This window comes from Hyphopichia burtonii (assembly GCF_001661395.1).
Source record: "Hyphopichia burtonii NRRL Y-1933 unplaced genomic scaffold HYPBUscaffold_9, whole genome shotgun sequence".
NCBI classification, from domain to species: Eukaryota; Fungi; Ascomycota; class Pichiomycetes; order Serinales; family Debaryomycetaceae; genus Hyphopichia; species Hyphopichia burtonii.
In genome coordinates, this window is record NW_017963736.1 from 269,713 (window position 1) to 288,351 (window position 18,639).

General features: G+C 34.2%; 9 protein-coding genes across 9 annotated transcripts in view; 6 read left to right on the top strand and 3 right to left on the bottom strand.

Annotated features, from left to right (window-relative positions):
• Nucleotides 1–1,410: 1,410 nt before the first annotated feature.
• On the top strand, nucleotides 1,411–2,889 carry HYPBUDRAFT_114963 (uncharacterized protein; the record flags this gene model as incomplete). The annotated part of the gene is made up of 1 exon (XM_020219084.1): nucleotides 1,411–2,889. One exon carries the CDS (start codon nucleotides 1,411–1,413, stop codon nucleotides 2,887–2,889), a length of 1,479 nt encoding a protein of 492 aa, XP_020073954.1.
• Nucleotides 2,890–3,506: 617 nt separating this feature from the next.
• Nucleotides 3,507–4,656, bottom strand: HYPBUDRAFT_144911 (uncharacterized protein; the record flags this gene model as incomplete). The annotated part of the gene is made up of 1 exon (XM_020219896.1): nucleotides 3,507–4,656. A coding segment is annotated over exon 1 (1,026 nt), but the record flags the coding sequence as incomplete, so codon positions are not given.
• Nucleotides 4,657–4,822: 166 nt separating this feature from the next.
• On the bottom strand, nucleotides 4,823–5,362 carry SKP1 (SCF ubiquitin ligase subunit). Its single transcript, XM_020221947.1, has one exon. It carries the CDS (start codon nucleotides 5,279–5,281, stop codon nucleotides 4,880–4,882), a length of 402 nt encoding a protein of 133 aa, XP_020073956.1. The 5' UTR covers nucleotides 5,282–5,362; the 3' UTR covers nucleotides 4,823–4,879.
• A 216-nt stretch (nucleotides 5,363–5,578) lies between these two features.
• On the bottom strand, nucleotides 5,579–6,820 carry PEX3 (Pex3p; the record flags this gene model as incomplete). Its single annotated transcript, XM_020223334.1, has 1 exon — nucleotides 5,579–6,820. One exon carries the CDS (start codon nucleotides 6,818–6,820, stop codon nucleotides 5,579–5,581), a length of 1,242 nt encoding a protein of 413 aa, XP_020073957.1.
• Nucleotides 6,821–8,838: 2,018 nt separating this feature from the next.
• Nucleotides 8,839–10,216, top strand: PHO100 (Pho100p). The gene has a single exon (XM_020223335.1). It carries the CDS (start codon nucleotides 8,992–8,994, stop codon nucleotides 9,964–9,966), a length of 975 nt encoding a protein of 324 aa, XP_020073958.1. The 5' UTR covers nucleotides 8,839–8,991; the 3' UTR covers nucleotides 9,967–10,216.
• Nucleotides 10,217–12,127: 1,911 nt separating this feature from the next.
• HYPBUDRAFT_154195 (uncharacterized protein) lies at nucleotides 12,128–14,264 on the top strand. The gene has a single exon (XM_020221948.1). It carries the CDS (start codon nucleotides 12,308–12,310, stop codon nucleotides 13,883–13,885), a length of 1,578 nt encoding a protein of 525 aa, XP_020073959.1. The 5' UTR covers nucleotides 12,128–12,307; the 3' UTR covers nucleotides 13,886–14,264.
• A 348-nt stretch (nucleotides 14,265–14,612) lies between these two features.
• Nucleotides 14,613–15,573, top strand: HYPBUDRAFT_13595 (uncharacterized protein). The gene has a single exon (XM_020219593.1). The coding sequence runs from the start codon at nucleotides 14,845–14,847 to the stop codon at nucleotides 15,394–15,396; it is 552 nt and encodes a 183-aa protein (XP_020073960.1). The 5' UTR covers nucleotides 14,613–14,844; the 3' UTR covers nucleotides 15,397–15,573.
• A 548-nt stretch (nucleotides 15,574–16,121) lies between these two features.
• Nucleotides 16,122–17,444, top strand: HYPBUDRAFT_154196 (alkene reductase). The gene has a single exon (XM_020221949.1). It carries the CDS (start codon nucleotides 16,145–16,147, stop codon nucleotides 17,366–17,368), a length of 1,224 nt encoding a protein of 407 aa, XP_020073961.1. The 5' UTR covers nucleotides 16,122–16,144; the 3' UTR covers nucleotides 17,369–17,444.
• Nucleotides 17,445–18,064: 620 nt separating this feature from the next.
• HYPBUDRAFT_150826 (NADH:flavin oxidoreductase/NADH oxidase) overlaps nucleotides 18,065–18,639 on the top strand; it is a gene marked incomplete at both ends in the record, with an annotated part of 1,277 nt that continues 702 nt past the window's right edge. The window contains one exon of the mRNA XM_020220309.1: nucleotides 18,065–18,626. Within this exon, the coding sequence (XP_020073962.1) occupies nucleotides 18,065–18,626 (562 nt within the window). The remainder of the gene's footprint in view (nucleotides 18,627–18,639) is intronic.

Consider the following 18,639-nt stretch of genomic DNA (forward strand, 5'->3'; position numbering starts at 1 on the left):
CAAGAACTAATTCTTGTCAAATACCAGTTTAAACCAATCTTGTTTTTGGTTTAGGAATAACAAAGCGATTTCAAACAAACAAATGAAGAAAAGGAAGAAAAAAAGTAAATGCAGACTATATATATGTGATGCAATAAGTGAAGAAATGAAGTAATCGTTAAGTGGACATAAAAGCTTTTGTTAATAGGATATTAAATTTTTAAAAGACAATTAATTAATGGCGATTTCAAGAAATCTTTGGTAGATCTTATCTGGAATAAGCAAGACCAATATGCTATCAAGTTCAACAACTATTCGAATAGGAATATCCGGTCCAGTTGGCAATGCAAGCGGTTGTTAAAAAAAACAAAGCCAGACCAAGTATTTGTTTAGTTGGTCCAAAGTATATCGTCACTTAGAAAAGTAAATGAAAATCCCAACTAAAAAAGAATACGCACAGAAGAATACGATATAAATCTATCTCTTCGAAACAGCTTTATCTAAGTGTACTCTTTCAAAATATATCCTTTTCAGTGAAAAAAGTTCTTTTCTCTTCTATAGCAAGGGATTCAATTTAGTTTTTTTTTTTTTCTTTCTTTTTTGCTTTTAGATTTGATTTTTTTTTTTCTTTTTCTCTTTTTATTTGGTATGAGTTTTCTGTTTTTTTTTTCCGGGTTTTTCTATAATGTGCACTCAACAGTTGTATAGAAGACGGCGCTATGAATCACTACGCTTTCAGCTATACTTGAGTCAAAAAGGGAAATGAATGCAAGACAATTGGCCACTGGCGACTGGATAGGACGCTCACACAACCGACTTAAGGTATGGATTGGAAACAAACAACCGAAAAAAGGATATCTATGGAGTTTAGAAAACAAAGACCACTGTAAAAGGAAGGGCGGTTATCCAAACAAAACAAAAAAAAAATAAAAAAAAGTATGGAGACTATTCAAATGGAAAGACAACGCTAGAAAGAGATGGAATCTAATTCTGTTGAATAAGGATCCAAAGGACACACGCACGCACACTGGAAGGCAAAAGATTTATTGAATATCGATACAATTGGTGATGTATTATGCTGTAGAAGAAGAGGGTGATAAAGAACAAGTAGTGAGTAATAACCGGAATGGTTCCTCACAATAAAAATCGAACAAAAGAGAAGTTTTTGCAGATCAACGATAAGTTTTAGCGGTTTTTCTTTGTTTGTTTGGTGTATGGGTGTGCGATAATGGTGTATGGGCGTACGATAATGGTGTATGGGTGTTTGGTTTTTGTGGGTACGGGTGTGTGTGTGACAATGTCGCGGTTTCTGGCGGGCCACGACATTTTGCCATTTCAAAAGTGAAGAGCGATTCCACTGGTAGTAGTATAGACTAGTAAACTAAGGTCAATTGCAGAGAAACAAACGACTAGATATTGAAGAATTTTACGATGGACGATAGCTTGATTACCACCTTCCTTGCCGTCACTGGAGCCAGCGACGAGTCGGTTGCCAAACAATATTTAGAGATCACCAATAACGATTTGGACTATGCAGTGACTTTGTATATGGAATCCAATCCACCGGGGGCAGCACCAACATCTAATGATACCCACGGAGGGGCACGTGAGGATGACGAGGCCATGGCGCAACGGTTGCAGCAAGAAGCATATGGGTCAAACGATGATGTACGAGAAGCTGATGCTAATATTCATAGACATGAAACCTTGATAGACTCTTTTGGAGGAGGATTCACTCCACAACCACAAATGAGTAGACCAACGGATATATTTGGCCAGGGCCGTGTTGGTATTTTCAACCAACGTTTTGATGACGAAGAAAATGCTTATTATAATAATCGAATTCAAGAACTACAGGATGATAATAGCGAGGATGAGTCTTATAATGATGAAGATGAAGAGGAGGAAGACGATGACGATGTGATGGTTTTGGATAGTGATGGTGAAGTCATTGAAACCACTAGACCCCCAAGATCAAGAAGAAGAATTGCCAGAGATGATAGAATAAATGAATTAACCTCAACCCAAAGAAGATTAGCAAACTTATTCCGTCCACCTTTTGACTTGATGGAAAGAATAGATATTGATTCTGCTAAAATCAAAGGTAGAGAAGAGAAGAAATGGATCTTGGTTAATATTCAAGATAGTAGTGAATTCGGTTGTCAAGTTTTGAATCGAGATTTTTGGTCAAATTCAACAGTTAAAAATAAAGTTAAAGAGAATTTTATCTTTCTACAGTATCAAAATGATTCTCCAAATGGGATGAGCTATACGAATTTCTACTCAACTAATGCATTCCCCCATATTTCGATTTTGGATCCTTTAACCGGTGAACGAGTATTTAAGTGGATAGATGGCGAAATACCTGATATTGAAAGTTGGATAGATGATATTGATAAATTTTTAAATAAATTTAGTTTATTACCAAATTCAAAAAATCCAATAATTGAACATGAACATAAATTTGATCCTGATGCCTTAACTGAAGAACAACAAATTGAATTTGCTTTGAAACAATCAATGGGTAATTCTGCTGATGATGCTATTAATATCGATGAGGATGATACTAATGATGCTGAACCGGATACCCTGGAAGATCCCTTTGATGCAATCAAACCTGTTAATCATGAAGAACCTTCTTCCGGGAATGTCACTCGTATACAAATCAGATTTCCAAATGGGAAAAGACTCATTCATAAATTTAATATCGATGATGATAAAGTGATCACCATTTATCAATGGTTGAAAAATGTCTTACAAAATAATGATGATGAGTATGGCTTAACTTCTCAAGATAGGTTCAACCTTTCAAATGTATCTAATAAATCTTTCAAATTAATCGAATCCCTAGACTCATCAATTGGTCAAGTTGGTTTGAAAAACGCTAGTATACTATTGGAAAAAGAATAATTTTTTCTTCTTTTATTTTTATTTTATATAGAAATAGATAATAATTCAATGCATTCTACACCCCTTAGTGAAACAAGATATATATGAAATAATGTTAAAAATCATGCCTCTAATCTTGGAAATTTACCCAAAGGTGGTATTTCTGGTAATACAAACCTTCTTTTTCTAGTATTTCCTTCTTCGATGTATTGAGAAGATGTAGAAGGAGGAGTGCTATATTGATTATTTTGATGACCATAAGAATATGAATTTTGAAGAAAAGGAGGAGATGTACTTATAGTTGATTGGGTCTTATTAATAGAAAGTAATTGTTTATATTTACGATCCATTAAATCATTTGGACTTAATTCTTCATCAAGTTTTGAATCCAATTCTTTTTCATATTGTTCTTTAGCAAGTTTTTCTTCTTCTTCTCTATCAAGTTGTCTGACTAATGCAACTTCTCTTTCAGTTAATTGACTAGCATCATCTTCATATTCATCATCATCCTCGGATTCTTCTTCTTCTTCATCGTCATCATCGTCATAGTCATATTCATCTTCATCATAAATTTCTTCTTCTGCATCCTCTTCAGCATTTACTTGAGTAATTGCAACATCTTTATTATTAGATAAACTTCTTATTGATAAAAGATCTTGATCTATTTCATTCGAGCTTAAACCAAAACAAGAATTTAATATTGTCGAATTATCTGAGCCATGATTCCGTTGCTGATTGTTAAACTTATTGAGATCATTTAAAATTGTTTGTTTAATATTTGTTAGTTCTATTTTATTTTTTCTAAAATAAGGATTATCAACATCGTAATAAATATCATGATTTGATTGATATTCAGAAGAAGGTTTTAAATTATTGATACCGACGATTGATTTATTATAAGCCTTCCAATCTTTTTCAATTTGCTGATATTCATCCATATGATTAAATTCTTTATAAAGTTGATGTAATTCATTATAAGTTTCATTAATAAGTTTTTCTTTTTGAGATAATGCATGATTGTAATACTGTTTCCATAAAATCATTTGATTACCACGAACATTTGATTTGATCAAATTAGTCTGATAATTATTTTCATTAGAAACTGACTTTAAATGTTTTTCAAAAGGTTTAAAAAAATTTTTAAAATTTTTTTCAAAAGGAATTTCTTTTGATTTAGAAGAATTTACTTTAAAAATATCATCAAAATCTAAAGGAGACTGAATGTTATTAAATAATTCATTCAACTCTAACTCATATTCATCTAAATTTTCAATTATATCGATCGGATTTGATAATTTTAATTTTGATAAAATTAAATTCTCAGTATTAATTTTAATACTTTTAATAGTTTCTAATTCAAAATTAAATATTTTAGTCCAGTTTTTATCATTTTCGCTAAATATTTTTATATAATGATTTAAAGATGTTAATAAATGATTAATTCTTGATTTTCTTGCAACAATATATTCTTCTGATAATTGTTCAAACTCTTTTTGCAAAAGTATTTCATGTTTTTGAAGTTCTTCAGCAGAAGAAAAGGGTAGTGACGATAAATTTTCGTCTTCGAATTTCCCATTCAAAGTTTCCTGGTTATCACTAGAAGCTTTAGGTTCATTTTGGGACCCTCTTCTAGAGGAATTACTTCTAGTCAGGCCAAGAGTCATACTATCACCAACAGGTACTAAATGAAAAAAACAAAAGTAAAGATAACTACCAACTCTATGAATAGTTGAGAAACTGTTGAAAAGAAAAGCTATTTAGAAACTTCAAAGAACAAACACCTCGGTGACAAAGTTAAACGAAGATATTTGTAAGTTTAAAAGGTTGTAAAACTGTATTTTCGGTTTTTTTCCTTCAGTGGTTGAGTAACTTTTTGCGATAAAAAAAAATCGACAAACGACATCCTTCACAACTATCCTGGTCTTATACTGGTCTCTACACTAAATACAATAAAACACATATATTAGTAACGTATACATAACGTAGAAATGAATAACTCATAAAACATAAACTAACGATCTTCTGCCCATTCGTTTTCTCTTCTGATGGCAGCTTCTTCTTCAGGACTGAAGTCATTGACTATATTAAAGGTTCTTCTTAATTCTTCGGGAGACTTATTTCTGATCATTTCAGCAACTGTTTTACAGCCAGCATCCAATAAAGGTCTGATATTCAAGTAGTTGGCTGCCAACATAATCTCGTATAACATTTCCTGATCAACTTTTAAGAAGTTACGATCCCATTCATCCACCGGAGCAGATTTTTTGGCATCTTCGTCGTCATCATCGGGAAAGACGGTATGTTTGTGATGTTCACACCATTCCAACACTTTGGCTAAGACTGAAGATCTGACATTTGGAGTTGGAACTTCGAAATCTTCAGTTAATCCATCAGGATTCAAATCGTTGATCATATTTTTGATCAAGATTGATTTTTCTGCAACTATGGGTTCCACTGGGAACTTTTCATCATCCAAGGAGATGATAATGACTTTTGGCGATGACATATTGGTCTTGGAGGGTAAGAGTAGTAAGTAGCAAAAAGCATTAAAAGGTGTTTGTCAACTTGAGCTTAAAGGTGCGCGAGCGACATTATTTTTGGCGGTGGTCTTCTTTGGGAAGAAAATGTCGCGTGTCGCGAGGTATAATACGTCTATTATAGATACAGAATAAGATACAGAGTATAGAATATACAGAATAAGCTAGAGAGATTATTCAAAGTTGGAGTAGATACTAGCACTGAACTCTTCCAAGTCGTCTAAGTCGTTCAAGGTATTGATGTAGATATTCCCGGTCAATTCGTGGTGGTCATATTGGGCAAAATGATTATTATCACAAATGATTCCACATTGAATTGATAATTGAGCCAAAAAATTAGCTAATTTAAACTTCTTATCGTTGGTTACTTGATTTTGTTGATGTAAGACAAACGAATCATGATCTAAGTTGAAGAATAAGTTTGAAATTAAAGTATTTGTTGAAGAAGATATTAATTTTGAATAAATTTCCTGGAAGAAATCATTTGAAATTAATAGGTTAGTTTCATTAATAAGTTTTAATAAATTTGAATTTGAGTCATCTAATTCATTAACGAGTTGAGGATTTGTATTTAATAAAGTTTCAATTAAATGATCATAATTTAAAGGAAATAATAATCCCAAGATATTTGAATTCAATACTTCCTGATTAATTTCATTCAAAATTAATTCAAATTGTGAGATTGATAATTGAGATTTTGCATTTAAATTTTCAAATTTTTTAATGATTAAACTTTCGATATTATCGCTTAATTTAATCCATCCATTATTTAATAACCACCAACTTAATGATAAATATGCTTGTTCTATGAGATAATCATTATACTGATCATTACTTGCTTCAACTTTGCCTCCTGCCATTACTATAGCCAGTTCTAAATAAGATCTTCTTGCTAAAATATTCAATTGCAATCTAGTTAATAATAAAAGTCCACTAATCGAATGAATTAAAGTTAAAGTACGAGTCAATGTTTTGATTTTCAAATCATTCCATAATTCAACCTTGGATTTATTGATATAGCTTGTTTCATTATTCATATTTTCATTTGAATGAAGTAACAAATTATTAGCAGTCAATAATGAATCACTCATTTCTTGATTATTATTTGAATTAGATTTTCTTAATTTTAATGCATTAGTTATGCTTTCAATTGGTAGATAATCAGTGATTGGTTGGGTTAACACTGGTAATAAGGAAAGCACGGTTGAATGACAATCATTTTGTGTTTGGATAAACCTTCTCTTGATTTGTTCTTTTATAAATAATTCTTGCTTTAATGATTTTTGGAAATCTCTTAATTTCTTAAATATAAAATGATTAATAACAAAATAAGCACTAACAGTTAAGGTGGTGGTAATAATTAACTTTCTCTTATGACGTCTGAAAAATGACGCTAATGATGAAAAAATCGCCATTGCTTGATAGTGATAAAGGTTTAATTAATCGTTTTCTAATGAAGTATTTCTCAAAAGACCCCAATTCGTGTAGTCGGTTTACATGTTGATAACCTGTAACTTACTGCCGAGGCTCTTTTGAGGGGTAGTCACGTGACAGGGACCAACATCCCCAACGTCAACTATATGGGCATGGTCTGCTTCATATTTCCAATTAATTGAATTCAGCGACGTCCAACTGGTTTCCGTTGTCTTGAGCAGTTTTCTGTTGTCTTTAGTAGCTTTGTTGAGTAGCTTTCCGTTTCTTGAGTAGCTTTCCGGTAATTTTTAGTAGTGCCTTCCGGTATGTTTAGTAGTGCCTTCCGGTATGTTTAGTAGTGCCTTCCGATATCTTAGTCTTCCGTTATCTTGGTCTTCCGTTATCTTTAGTAGCTGCCTTAAAAGCTGGTCTGCTATCTATTTGTCATTGCTATTCACTCTAGTCAATAATCTTACTATTTGTTATTCTACCAGTGGTTTTGATAGTATGATTGACTTCAGTTTACATAAGGATACCGATATTATACTGGCTAGTTCAATGTTTTCCGCATTTTATATTTATACCTAATCCACCCGTTTATGAACCCAACTAATTGGCAATAATAGATGCTTCTGATGTAGTGGTTACAAAATCCTTTAAATCAGTCTCTAGATGGAATAGGGTGTTGCATCCATACTCCATCAGCCTGGCTTTGACTTTTCAAGACCTTAGGTAGTGAAGGAATAGAAGTGGTGCTGTGAGGACATAATGGGCATTGGATCCCCTGGGTCTTGTTGTTGGATTGGTTCTAGTTGTAAGTCTTGAATATTGCAAAAAATATTGTAAATACTGTGCTTAGGCTGCAAAAGAAATGTACGGGTGCGCTGAAACGGCTTCATTTACCTAGGAGAATATAATGTACTACCACCAAAGCGGATACTTTTAGAAAACCGAAAGACTAAGCTGGAAATACCAAGTAGTGAAATGAGTACTGTGAAATGAGTACTGTGAAATGAGTACTGTAAAATGAGTACTGTGAAATGAGTACCGTAAAATGAGTAATAGGGAAACTATTACTGTAGTTAGTTTATAAGCAAAATCAAACGAATCGTGGAACCGTCTTAGCTTGTCATAGGCATGGATCTCTCAAGATCATACAGAGCCCCCGGCTCTGAGCATGCTAACACCAACCCATTTACAGTTTTGCAATTTCTTCTCAATATTCCCACCAATTTAACCAGTCTACATCCCTTTCAGGCACCGACCTAGGCTCGTTAATAAACCTGTGCTTTCTACAACCCGTGTTCTCTGGGATCCAGGTCCGACACCAAATCCTATATAGTAATGGGGTTTGGGGGTGTGGACCACTCGTAAACAGCACTTGCAATTTTTAGTTCAAACAGGAAGCCTCGAGGAAATCTTGAATACGGATATTGTTAATCCGGCCATAGTGCATGAAGCCGGTACTCATTTACATGTGAACATTAAGTGCCAACCAAACATGAAACAAGTGAAAAAAAAAGGTTATCTTTGACTCCTTTTGCAGCCGGCACCTTCGCTTACCAACTTAACATTGAGCCATATAGTACTACACAATAATACAAGCAGTAACTAATATAGTAAGAGCTTCCACACAATAAGTTATATAATAAGTAATATAATAAGTAATATAATAAGTAATATAATAAGTAATACAATAAGTAATACAATAGTAATGGTGAGTAGTAGAAGGATTGCTCCTGAAACAACCCACGAGACCATTCCACGTTGGGCCACCCCGTACACCACACACCATTACTCCCAAAAGGACAAATTACGTGCATTGAACGGATGCAAACCCATTGAGCCCACATGGTTAATTGTATGAGTTTACCATCAGAAGACCATTGGAGCAATTGGCAATTGGCATTGCCAAAGTGAATGGCCTGTAGTTGAATGCCAATTGCATCAATTGGCATGGCCTGGTCTTTCAATGATCCAAGAAAACTGCCCACGGTTACCAATTTATCAAAATTACAATTACCATTGCAATTAGTCCTCGAGTCAAAAGGGGAATTATGAGCAACATGTTGGAGGAGTAAATATAAATAGTTCATATAAACAGTTAATATAAATAGGGTAATTCTCTATTTTTTACCTAAGTTGATATATTTTTTAAACCAGTACTTTTGACATGTTTAAACAAATTTTTGCACTTATTCCAATTATTGCTGCAGTTCTTGCTAATGAAAAAACCATTTTATTATCAAATGATGATGGATGGGCAGCATTAAATATTAGAGCCGCTTACAGAGAATTAACCAATGCTGGTTATAATGTTATTCTTTCAGCACCAGCAAGACAAAGATCGGGATGGTCAGGAAAATTCCAAATACCCGATTCAAAAACATTAAAAGAAGCCGGAGAATTCAATTATCCACCAAAAGGATCACCATCATGGGGACACGAATCCGATAATAATAAAATTTGGTATTTTGACGGTACTCCAGGGGCAGCAGTTGCCTTTGGATTAGAATACGTTATTCCAAATTATTTTAACGATACAAAAGTTGATTTGGTTGTTAACGGTCCAAATGAAGGTACTAATCTTGGTAATGGGATGTACACCATTAGTGGTACCATTGGTGCTACTTATAATGCCGTTTATAGAAATTATCCAGGAATTGCAATTAGTGGTTCAAATGGTAATAATTCATTTTTCAAAGATTTTGAAAATGATGAAAATGATACTTTATTAGCTGCTAATATTTATGCTAAAAAAGTTGTTCAATTCGTTGATCAATTATTCAAAGGTGCTAAAGATGATTCTATATTACCAATTACTACTGGTCTCAATATTAACTTCCCATCGGTTGGTTATGACGATGAATCTTGTAAAGATCCAGAATGGGTATTTACTAAATTTAGTGGTAAAGATTCAACTACTTCTGATCTTAAATATAATAAAGAATCAGGGTTATTTGAATCTTCCTCAATTGGTTCTGAAGCTTTATACACTTGTGTCTTTGGTAATTGCAGTTTAGAAGGTGAATCCCAACTTTTGGCCGATAAAAATTGTAAAACTTCCGTTTCTGCCTTTTCAGTTGATTACAGTGCTAGTAAAGATCAAGAAGAAACCATTCATGGTGCTTTAAATGGTCTTTTCTAGATCAATACCCCTTTTTCTTTAATTCTTTCGTTTTATTTTGTTTCGGTTTTATCTCTCTTTTCAATTAAAAGTTTAATATATGAACCCTTTTAGCCCTCAGTAATTCATATCGGCTAATCCTAGTTTAACGGTGATTTGTCGACTAATATGTAAACATCTCCTAATAGAAGATTTTCTCAATTATTGTTCCTACTAGGCTGTTAGCTGGAAACCATCGCTAAAAACTTTGCAACCCGCCTTACACCCACCATATATAAAAGTTATACTTTCTATCCACTTATACTTTTATTCATATACACTTTCATCTACAATTATTCATTTATCAATTGTTCAGAGAACTAATTGAATAGTGAATTCTTGTATTTGCGGATACTCTGGCCTTTTTCTGTTCGCTCTCAATAGGTGTTTGCTCTATATTTTTTCTTTTGTTGTTAATTCACTGTACGGAACCTCCTTGAAATTTCGGTAGCGGGGGGACAAGAAGTTTATTCACTAGAAAATGGCAAGGATTACAAAGAAAACTAAGCAACAAGCTCAACTACAATCGCAATTATCTTTGGGTGAAGCGGAAGTTGAATTAAAGGAAAAACTGTTACCTTCTTTACAATTGTCTCAACCAAAACCAATTAAGCATTTAACTCCCAACTCTGCTCCAACTACTCCTATTGGAGATCGTGATCCTCCATTCTTTTCCAATACTCCAACTATTCCTAGTGATTCGGCATCTCCTATAATAAAAGATAACAATCGCTCGAATTCATTATCTATCTTGAAAAATAAAAGAAATCGATCCAATACTTCCATAGGTTCTAATTCAAGTAGATCAAGATCAAATTCATATTCAAAAACAGCTATAGCTGAGCCAAAGGTTATTCAAAGATCTAATACGGATCGCCAAGTTGCATCAACCACTAGTCTAAATACGATTTTCAATAGTACTCTGACTAATACTCAAAGAAGAATGGCATCTCCTAAACCAGAATTAGGTGAATCTCCTCCTGATGATGCAGAAATTACTCTAGACGATGATGGGCATAGTGAAATATCAAATTCAAAAAATTTCTCTACGAATAATAAATCTAAAAATGCTGATGCTGGATTCCTTTCTTCAATTTTTAATGTTGCCCATAACGCTGCTGCTAATATGATGAGTTCTACTGACGAAAATAATGAAAAAAATCTTAAAATGATTGGATCTTCCCCAAATAATACTTCTGCATCTTTATCTCCTCAAACTAGTAGTAATCGAGGTAATAAACTTGATTCATTATTGAAAGTTAATAAATCTAAAAACACTGGGGGTTCCTCGGTAAATTCTAAATCTTCAAAAGATGAAGATGATCAAATAACTCAAGATAATTCAACGCTATCCCCAAATAATATTCATTTCTCTTCAGTGAGAGAATCACCCATAAATACTCTTGGTCAAGGTGATTTATTACTAAGTAATTTCGATGCAATACCCGAGCCAAGAGATCAAGAACTACAATCACAACCACAATCCATGACTGGGTTACCAATGGATAATGCTGGAATTGTACCTGCCCAGGGCCCAAATTCAACCGGGTTAACTAATCCTAATCAAGGAATGTCTATTAATGCATTAAATAATTTAAAAGGTGGTAGATCAGGTTCATTGAAAAGACCAATTATTAGTCCTAATGTGTCTACTGATTTATTACCGCTTCATAAAATTGTATCACCATCAGATCAGCTACAATCTACACCAGCTAATCAATTAGCCACCAGTGGGAATAATGAAAATAAACGAGTTCATCGTAAGTCATTTTCATATGGGACTCCGAATATAGGAGGATTGGAAAAATTAAAATCCAAAAATTTCTCTCTGGATGATATTTATAATAATACAAACAATCAAGAAGAAGATATTGAAAGTGGAAGTACTATATCAGATAAAAATAATAATGAAGAAGTTGATCATGTAATGGATTTTAAAGATCTAAAATTAGCAAATGAAAAAAAGAATAAAGAATTTCATCAAGTATTCAAAAAAATATCAAATGGAGAAAAATTAATCCATGATGCTAGTTGTGCATTATCTAAAGATATATTAATTCAAGGTAGAATGTATATTAGTGAACATTATGTTTGTTTTAATTCGAATATTCTAGGTTGGGTTACTAATTTAATAATCCCATTACAAGAAGTTATTCAGATTGAAAAAAAATCGACTGCAGGATTATTTCCTAATGGGATGGTTATTCGTACTTTACATCATAAGTATGTTTTTGCAACTTTTTTATCAAGAGATTCATCTTTTAATATAATAATAAGTGTTTGGAAACAAGTCTTGAGTGAAGATCCAAACCGTATACTTAATATGAAGAATTCAAGAGAACGTGGTACAAGTAAATCTACGTATTATAGTTCACATTTGAATGAAGAAACTGACAGTGGAGTTAGTGGACGTCTGAGAGCATTTTCAACTGGTGATGATAGCAGTGAAGATATAAATGTATTGGATGATTTTGCTGGTGATAGTCAAGATAGTGGCGAAGAAGAGGATGATGATTTAGTCAGTGATGATGATGATGAGGACGATGATGATCCAAGTTTGAGTTCATTAAGTCTCAAAGCTGGAGCTAATAATGCCGAAGACCAAGGCGGCTATTCTACCGAAGAAGGGTCACTTAATGATGAAGAACCAGATAACATATTAGACAATGACAATCAAGCTAGGAAAACCAGTACTAGCAAATCCAAAGATAGCTCAACCCCCAGCACTAATGGAGGAAATGGAGATAACTATTTTGGATTACCGACCAGTGGACCCTTAACCCATTCGCCCACCGATATTGAATACACCAAACAAAGCAACGAGAATTTAATAATTGAAGACGTGATAAAAGCACCCTTGGGTACGGTTTATCAGCTATTATTTGGGAATGATCGATCAAGGTATATTAAAATATTAACCAATCAAGGGAATTTTGAAATACTGGAAAACGATATCACCGAATTAAATACCAAGACAAGAGAGCGTCATTATACGTACATCAAACCATTGAACGCACCCATTGGACCCAAACAAACCAAATGTCTAATTGCAGATAAATTGATTGAATTTGAATTGAAGAAGTATGTATTGGTTGAACAAATCACCAGTACTCCCGATGTTCCCAGCGGGAACTCATTTCAAGTTAAAACGAAGGTATTTTTGTATTGGGGGGATAATAACCAAACCCGGATCTATGTTGTTACCTTGATTGAATGGAGCGGGAAAAGTTGGATCAAAGGAGCCATTGAAAAGGGAACCATTGATGGCCAAAAGGATTCCATGAGAGTGATGGTTGATAGCTTGAATGAAATGATTGAGCTGGCGGGATCCAATAGACTGAAATCCAATGGGAAAAAGAAGAAGGGTAAATCTTCCAAGAAGAAGAAGGTTCCTACTAAGAAACCTCGTAAACTGAGTGTTGGTGCCGAGGCGGTTAAAACAGAAAGTATAAATGAACAATTGAATAAATTAGTCGAACTGATTGGCAAACTAATACCAATTGGTAATTTTATTGGCGACTTAATCAAAGGCTATTTAATGATATTTATGATATTCTTAACTTATACATTAATTATTAGACGCAAAGGCCCCAACAAGAATCAAATTGAAATATTACCCCAAGAGCAGGTTTTACTGAAGATAAGTATCAATAATCACAAATACTACATTGTTCCCAGCAGTGAATCATACTTGGATAATCAAGAAAAACGAATCAAGAATGAGGTTAAAATGTGGGATTGGTTAAGAGACCGCAGTGATGGTAAAATCAACGTAGACAACAACACCGACGACGGCAAGGAAGAAGAAGATTACCTCCAAGAGTACTCCAAGCAAGAAATGAAGGAGATTGTCAAATTGACCCAGCTCAAACTCGACCAAATCAGTCAGCAGTTCTTATAGAATAAAACACCCGTGCATATACACATATATATTATATAAAAGTCACCAAATAAAACAAACCCGTGCATACAGCGCACCCCCCAAAATGAAAAAAAAAATAAAAATCACCCCATGTAGCAGAAAAAAAAATAATTACGTAATCGATCTGACTAAAAATGCTGGTTTGCACACACCCATAAAATACTCGCTAAATAAGCTATGACATAATGTACTTACCTGGTCGGACTTAATTCTTACTTAGATGTCAATGAGCATTAACTCATTCATACAACATATATCTGGTGTTGCAGTTCAGGTGGCATGGTGTATGGCATGTTGACGGTGTCATGGTCACCGGGTCAAGTGGTGTGTCAATAGGAGTGTTGGGGATGATGCGTATTGTTTGTTGTTATGCTCCTTTATTAAAATGATAAACAAACCAAATTAACTAAAGAAACTGACTGATTAAGTGAGAGTCAGTGAAAGCTTATTGTGTTGGAAAGCAATTTTTGGTTTTTTCCTTACTGTTTTTCTGTGTTTTTTTCTTTTTTTGAGTGTTTTTTTTTGTTTTCTGAGTGTTTTTTTGTTTTTCTCCTGAGCTTTTAATGGTTTTTGTAGTTCTTTTGGTTTCTTGTAGTGTTTTTATAAAAAAAAAAAAATGAACTACTTTTTTTATTTTGTTTGGTTGGTTGGTTTTTTCTCTGTAATAATATCTATACAAGTTTTTTTTTTTTTTTTTTTNTTTCTCTTCCCTAAGTAACCCTAATAATTTACTAGTTCACTTCGTTTATTCATCTACTTCCTTTACTCTACTACTTTCAACTTGATTTAGGTGTGGTCTTCGTGTGGTTTCCGTGTGGTTTTCGTGTTCTTTTCTTTTCAACAGATTTTTTTTAGTATTTCTTGTCTTTTTCGTTTCGCTGTTGGTGGACTTTGATGAAATAATCTTGCTTTTTTTTTTTGAATTCATTAAATAAGGAATGTTTAAATCTGTTCCTCCAAGTGATATTAATAGCAATTCATCACATTATCAATACTCGCATACTACTAAGAATATGACCAGTAATGAAGATGACCCGTCTTTAAATTTAAATACCAATCATATTAGTGAAGATGATGGAGATAATCAATTAATTAGTCCATCCACGAATAACTTACCTAGTAAATCGACTAATCCCAACTTGAATGTTCAACAACCTTTAAATTTTGCTACCACTGATAATAATAATAATGATGATGATGATACTACCCCAAGAACAACTAGCAATGAAACAGAAGATTTATATCAACAAAGAATACTACTAAAAGAACAAAGATTAGAAGATATTAAAAATCAATGTTCGAAATTAATTAGTGAATTGGATTCAAACTCAAACCCAGAAGCAATTGTTAAAAAACATATATCTCAATTGAAAAAATATAATGAATTAAAAGATATTGCTCTTGGTTTAGTTACTATGATTGCTGATCAAAGACAATTAAGAACAACCGACATTTTGGAAGAAATGAAGGTTGAATTAAGAGATGATTAATCTCGATTGTAATGTCTTATGTTTAACGAATCACCATCTTACCTACATACCCATCTTACATCTCATAGCCATACACCCACCCTCAGTGTATCAATAATGTCCTACCGGTTATTTTTTTTTTTTTTTTCACCATGTTCGCTTTTCATTTTTGGGCTGCCTCCTATTATTGCTTGATGTAATAATGTTTTACTAGTGTATATATTTAGCAGAAATATACAATATAATCCATAATGGAATTAATAACCCTAGTTAGTTAATCCCTCCTTTCCGTAAACCAACTTCACCTATAGCAACTGTATATCTCTCTTATTGTCATGTCAATCCATCATCTAACGCGATGGGTGCGAACCGTTTCTCGTTCTGTTCGGAAGTTATTTCCCGCCCAATCACTGCGCTTTTCCTCCCTCGACTTCCCCCCGAGCGTCTGCTCGGTCCTGGGGCCTTGGACCGAGTCGATGACTAAGCGAGGCTAACCAAAAGGGAAAATTGTAACCCAGCAGTTGGTTTGGCTGTGAAAAAAAAAACTTGTCGTTCGGTCGTAGGGCTGACTAATTTCGGTGTTCTTTCTATTCGGTGGTTTGATTTTTCTACTCGTTGGTTTGATTTTTCTATTCGTTGGTTAATCTAACCATTGGGAAGATTGTTGTTCGGTGGAGCTTACTAATTTTGGTCAATCATCAATTGTGTATAAGTACTGGTTGAAATTATGACTAGTTGATAAAATTGCTAGCTCGATCAAGTAATCATCATGATTAAAGCAGTTTCTTTGAAAGATACCAAAGTATTTTCTCCAATTAAGGTCGGTGAGAATGAAATTTCTCATAAGATTGTCATGGCTCCAAGTGCTAGAACTAGAGCTGCTCTAAATGAAGAGCCTAGTGATTTGCAATTGAAACATTACAACGATAGAACCCAGTTCCCTGGCTCGTTGGTTATTGCCGAAGGTACTGTTCTCTCTCCTAAAACCGGTGGGGTTTGGGGTGCTCCAGGAATCTATAACCATTCCCAAGTGCAAGGGTGGAAAAAAATCACTCAAACAATTCATGATAATAACTCGTTTATCTCTTTACAGTTATGGGCTTGTGGGCGAGTCACTGATCCCAAGTTTGCTCAATATCATCAACTACCAGTGGTTGCTCCTTCTGTTGTTTACACCGGGAAAGAACACCAACAATCGTTTGAGGAACTAGGAATCGAATTGAAAAGCTTATCAACAAGCGAAGTCGAAGCCTTGATTAAAAACGAATACACCCAAGGAGCCAAGAATGCCATGGCTGCTGGTTTCGACTATATCGAAATCCATGCTGCTCACGGTTATTTGATTGAAAGTTTCTTACATCCTTCCACCAATAAAAGAACTGATAAATACGGTGGCTCGATTGAAAATAGGGCTAGATTCTTACTTGAAGTGGTTGATCATTTGGTTGGCCTTGTTGGTGCTTCCAAGGTAGCAATTAGATTATCTCCGTGGTCAAGCTATAACTCAATGATTACCGTTAAAGAAGAAGTTCATCCTTATACCACATTTAGTTACGTGGTTAATGAATTACAAAGACGTGCTGATAACGGAAATCAACTTGCTTATATCTCTCTTGTTGAACCAAGAGTCTCCGGTGCGGAAAACTTGGAAAAGAGAGATCAAGTTGGTGATAATGAGTTCATCAGAAAAATTTGGAAAGGTACCTTGATTCGTGCTGGGAATTATACTTATGATGCTCCAGACTTCAAACAATTGTTGAGCGATGTCGATGATGACCGTACTTTGGTTGCCTTCGCTAGGTTTTTCACTTCAAACCCGGACTTGCCCCAAAGATTGTACCAAGGTAGTGAGTTGGCTCCTTATGACAGAAGCACTTTCTACACTAAATCAGCTAAGGGTTATAACACTTTCCCTGCTTTAAATGAAAAATCAACCTTGAATGACGAACAAGCTGATGCCTTGCTTGGTAAGCCTATTGCTCAACAAGCTTGAGAAAACAAGTCTATTCTTCGTGATTTTTAAAGTATTAGAATAATTTATTGTAGACTGCTAGGTATCAATAAACGTTTTTAGTACACACTGCATAGCTACTGTAGAGCCCTAAAAAGTTTAAGGAACCATCTCCACATTCTCCTACCAACGGGTCCCCTCTTATCTGAAACATGTCCATACCAAAGACGTTTAACCGGTCGCTCTCGGAAAAACGATGGAAAAAGAAAAAAGTGCGTTATGCAAAGAAGTCGGTGAAAAAACTGTCAAAAAAGAAAAAAGAAACTAAAGGAACCAAAAGATGATGAAAAAACCAACTATAGAGACAAACGTGTTAACCAGTTGTTGGCCACCACGGGTTCATATCAAACAAGAGTGTATGTGTCACTTTGCTGGATTATTCTTAGCATAACTCAAACCCATTTGGTGTAGTGATTTGCATCTCACCTCAATTTACAGTTAAATCGGATATCTGCTTATTAATTGATTCGCAATTGTGTCAAGACTTTTCTTTTTCTTTTACTTTCCATAAGCGTTTGAACCGGAAAAACGCTTAAGTTGAAGTGCTTGATGCTGTGTACTGTGATGGTATTACAAATCAACATGTTTTGGAAAACTATATAAAGAGAAAATGAAAGAACCCCAAATTCTGAATAATTTTCTGAATTTTTATAACATTACTCAATTATTCAATAGAAAATGGTTAAAGTTTCTCCTCTTAAAGATACTAAAGTCTTCGCTCCCATCAAGGTTGGTGAAAATGAATTAGCTCACAAAATTGTTTTCCCTCCAACTACTAGATTCAGAGCTACCAGCGAAGGTATTCCATCTGATTTACAACTTCAATACTACGAAGAAAGATCAAGATACCCTGGTTCTTTATTGGTTACTGAAGGTACCTTCCCAACTGAAAAAACTGGTGGTTACTTTGGTGTTCCAGGTATTTACAATGATGAACAAGTTCAAGCTTGGAAACAAATTAATGATAAGGTTCACGCCAATAAATCATTCACTTCAATTCAATTCTGGGCTCTTGGCCGTGTTTCAGACCCTAAATTCTGTGAAGCTACCAAACTTCCTCTTATTGCTCCTTCTGAAGTTTACTTAACTGATGAAGAAAAAGCTTTCCCATTCGAAGAAGTTAAGATCCACACTCCTTCTACTGAAGAACTTGAACAATTGATCCGTGATGACTACACTAAAGCTGCTAAGAATGCCGTTGCTGCTGGTTTTGATTACATAGAACTCCACTCTGCTCATGGTTACTTTTTGGA

Bases quoted from the DNA above. Each gene is read 5' to 3' on its own strand.
- HYPBUDRAFT_154196 (XM_020221949.1), top strand. From the start codon at position 16,145: ATGATTAAAGCAGTTTCTTTGAAAGATACCAAAGTATTTTCTCCAATT.
- HYPBUDRAFT_13595 (XM_020219593.1), top strand. From the start codon at position 14,845: ATGTTTAAATCTGTTCCTCCAAGTGATATTAATAGCAATTCATCACAT.
- SKP1 (XM_020221947.1), bottom strand. From the start codon at position 5,281: ATGATCAACGATTTGAATCCTGATGGATTAACTGAAGATTTCGAAGTT.
- PHO100 (XM_020223335.1), top strand. From the start codon at position 8,992: ATGTTTAAACAAATTTTTGCACTTATTCCAATTATTGCTGCAGTTCTT.
- HYPBUDRAFT_154195 (XM_020221948.1), top strand. From the start codon at position 12,308: ATGAAGAATTCAAGAGAACGTGGTACAAGTAAATCTACGTATTATAGT.